At 60.2% G+C, this 3,616-nt stretch overlaps 1 protein-coding gene across 1 annotated transcript in view; it reads left to right on the top strand.

Moving 5' to 3' along the window:
• Positions 1–2,527, top strand: part of CACNA1I (calcium voltage-gated channel subunit alpha1 I) — a 103,573-nt gene extending 101,046 nt beyond the window's left edge. Inside the window, exon 37 of the mRNA XM_046646699.1 lies at positions 2,421–2,527. Within this exon, the coding sequence (XP_046502655.1) occupies positions 2,421–2,527 (107 nt within the window). The remainder of the gene's footprint in view (positions 1–2,420) is intronic.
• The last annotated feature ends 1,089 nt before the right edge of the window (positions 2,528–3,616 follow it).

Here is a 3,616-nt window from a genome sequence, read left to right as displayed (position 1 = left end):
GGGGGGGGTGCGGTGAAGGGGATGGACCAGGCCCAGAGATGCTTGGAAGGTCAAGGGCACCGTGCCACCTGGTCTGTGCTGGTCGGGGCTGCCCTGCCGGCATCTCCGAGCTCAGGCAGTCAGTGGGGTGGGTCCCTGCTGCCTCTGACCTCCGAGGCGGGCCCTGAGCTGTGGCCGTTCCAGGAGGCTGTGCTCCCCTCACCCCCCTGAGCCACTCTGCGCCCACCCCAGTGGGGCTCAGGGTAAAGCAGATCAGACGGGATGCTAAGCGGGGGGTGCGGGGGGCACCTGCCTGGCCCTGGGCCGAGCACCCCAAGTCACCTGGAGACCCATGCGCCTCCCCCACCCCCGCACCTGTCTCTGGGCCTCTGTCCCCCTCCCCTGCAAGCTGCAGATCAGGTTTCACGACAGCAGTGCTTCCCGAATGGGTTTGCAGACGGGTATTTTTTATTGGAATAGTTATGCATTTATTTCAATATTTATTAAGAAAAACCAGTGCTTTGAAGCATGATTTCACAGACGCGTTGCCTAAGTCAAGGTTAAGTTTTTAAAAGCGAGTGGATTTAAGGTCAGTTTAAAGAAGAAGGTCGGTCGAGATGGTGGGGGTCCGCAGACGGGCAGAGCCGTGGGGCGGGACATGCGGCCGCTTGGGACACACTGTGCTTCAGCAATAACCAGGCTCTTTGCCCGTGTGGGCTCCTCAGACGGCTTCGGCTGGGCACTGCCAAGGGAGCCTTGTTCTCCTTCCCAAGCCCTGACCTGCAAGAGCTTGGCCTCCAGCCGGGCTGGCAGGTGGTGTGGGGCGGGCTGCTTGACGGGCTCTGGGTGTCTGCGACCACACAGGGACCCCTGGGGCCTGGGCATGGAGCAAAAGGCACAGGTACCAAGTGACTTAAGCTTTGTGGCCTGCAGAGCCCTTCCCCCAGGAGCTGAGGGGTGAGGGGAAGGGTGGCCAGGTCCCCTTTACACGTGAGGAAACCGAGGCCTGGAGAGGTGAAGGGCCCCCAGCATCCCTCAGGGGCCTGGTAGCAGCGAGGCTGAGGACCTGGAATGTGAAAAAGTGCCCCATGTTTCCAAGGGGCTGGACTCCAGAGGCACAGCCCGGCTGCTGGCCTCTGCTGGCACCATGGACTGGGCTGGCACGGTGGTCAGACCTGCAAGTGCCCCTGGGCCTCTGGAGCCTCAGCAGTGCGGGTGGCGGGCCACTGTGAGGATTCCGAGGTGATGCCCAAGCCCTGGGCTCCCTCCCAGGACAGTAGCCTCCAGGGCGAGGGGGCGCCGGGCCTTCCCCCTCGGGGAGCAGGTGACCTCATAGGGTCTTGTCCCCCCTGCTCTGGGCGGCCCTGTGGCTGGTGGGGGAGGCTGGGTGCACATCCGATGCTGCCCACTCCAGAGAGCCATGTGCGGGCCTCCCTGCCCTGCTGAGCATCACTATGGGGGTGCTAATTATGGGGGTGCTCGTCTGGGGAAGGAAAGGACGCAGGTGGGCCTGTCTGCCCCAAGCAGTCATAGTTGGAGGGGAGGCGCCCCCACATTAGTTGTGCCCGTCAGCACGTTCCTGAAGGGACACGTGTGCCGTGTGCTGGAGCTGGGAAGTGGGGCTGCGGGACCTGGGAAGACCGCGTGGAGGACGGGCTGGGGCTCGAGGGGATGGCATCTGACGCTGGTCAGCAGCTTCTGTTTTCTGGCCCCAGGTGTCACCCTGTTTCATCAGCGCAGTGGCCCTGAGCCCTGTGCACTGTTGCTCTGTGCACCCGCCAGGGATGTGACTCTCCTGGTGTCACCTGGTGTTATAAGTGATGGGGCAGGGAATACATCCTGGGTGTGTCTGACATGACACCATCCCTTTACCCTGAACCCTAGGACCCCAGAACAAGCAGACACGTGGGGAGGGCAGTTGAGGCAAGGGGACGGGCCTGAGAGAGGGTGCATCTGGGTGGCCGATGGGGCATGTCTAGAGGGAGGAGCAGCTGAGCCTAAAGGAGAAGCCTGGCCGGGGACCTCCTGAGACTTGGGGATGTTCCCAGAGGGTCGCACATACTGTTCCCAGCCACTTGGCCTTGTTTCTGTGAGCTGTGGGGGCTGGGGACCCAGGAAGCTGTGATTGGCTGGCCAGGACAAGCCCCGGTGGAGAAGGGCTGGGTGAGTGGCCCCTCCGCTCTGCCTGATCCCGTGGCCTGTCCATCACAAAAGCACAAACTTACCTTAACGCACACGGCCTGGCCCTGGGGAGAGTGGGGACCCTGGTGCCGGACACCCCAAGCTGTGTGTTTGCAGGGCTCCGCACAGTGGTGGCTGGCAGGCACCTCAGCATCTGCACAGATGGACCTGAGACCAGACAATGGACCCAAGACCAGACGGGCCCGTGGCCTACCCTGGCCAAACCCTCTTCCTGTCCCCTGCTCGGTCTTCTGCACCAGGCAGCCCCCTAAAGGATGAAGTGTGCACAGTATCAGCCCCGCAGATCCTGCCCCTGGAGCCCTCTGTGTCCAGGGCCACCTTCGGCCCCCTTTGCTGCGCCGTGTAAGGGCTTGGGGTCTTAGAAGCCGCTGTTTAGCCCAGATACACGTACTCTTTTTGTCTTTGTGCAATAATCAGTGTTCCTGGCAGAGCCGGGTCCGAGGTGGGGCCCAGGGAGGAGGCAGAGACAGCCTCTTCCAGGAAGCCCTGGGCCTGGTCCTGCCGCTGTAACTATCGCACCCCCAGTCGCTGTACAGTTTCTATGGTGTGAATGAACTTCCCTCCTAGTTGCTGATGGCACTGGTCCCTGCTGGCCCAGATGGCCCAGGCATAGAGAAACCAAGTGGCAGCCGCCACTAGTGTTGTTTTGAATAAAAACCCAGAAGCCTATTTCAGAATTTCTCCATGTGTCTGTGTTGTTCTTTCCCCAGCGGGGTGGGGTCCTGATATGTCCCCATCATGCCCAGGCTGGGGGGTTCGGGGGATCTGGGATCCAGAAAAATGCTCCATGGAAGGGTCCTCTCATGGCTGGGGTGTCGTTCAGGGTCTGCTGGGCCTGGCTCTCTCATGCTTTGGTTTGGTAGCTGAGATGCTGGACCTAGGCGAGAGGGTCACAGGGGAATAATATACTCACCTTTGGCACCGTCTCCCGAATTCATATTACGGGTATTATCAGAACTCTTTTGGCTGCAAAGGACAAAAACCCAACCCAAATAAGCTAAAGAATAAAAGAAAGAGTAAGCCAGAGAGAGAGAAAAGGAAGGGAGGGAGGAAAGAAAGAAACAAGAAGGAAATAACTTAGTGGCTCAAGTAACAAAAAGCCCAGAGCTGGGGTTAGCTTCAGGTGCAGTTGGATCAAGGGCTCCAACTATGTCACTAAGACACAGTGTGTCTCCATCTCTTGGCTCTGCTTCCTTCTCTGTTTCCCTCCTCTCCTAGTGGCCACCAGCAGCCCAGGCTTCAGGCTTGTCTGCCCATCCCCACGTGAACCAGAGCTGCTCTCCCCGACAGTCTGGCAGAGTCCATGGAATCTCATCAGTTGACTTGGGTATGTGCCATGGAGGTGCCATGCCCCCTCTCTGAGGCCCCATCCACTCTGGAGACGGGGGCACTGAGGTCACCCCCGGTAGGAAGGCCTGTCCCCTGCCTCCGCCCC

The sequence above is a fragment of the Equus quagga genome, chromosome 19 (assembly GCF_021613505.1).
Source record: "Equus quagga isolate Etosha38 chromosome 19, UCLA_HA_Equagga_1.0, whole genome shotgun sequence".
In the NCBI taxonomy this organism is placed as follows: domain Eukaryota; kingdom Metazoa; phylum Chordata; class Mammalia; order Perissodactyla; family Equidae; genus Equus; species Equus quagga.
This window is presented reverse-complemented; position numbering and strand designations above follow the sequence as displayed.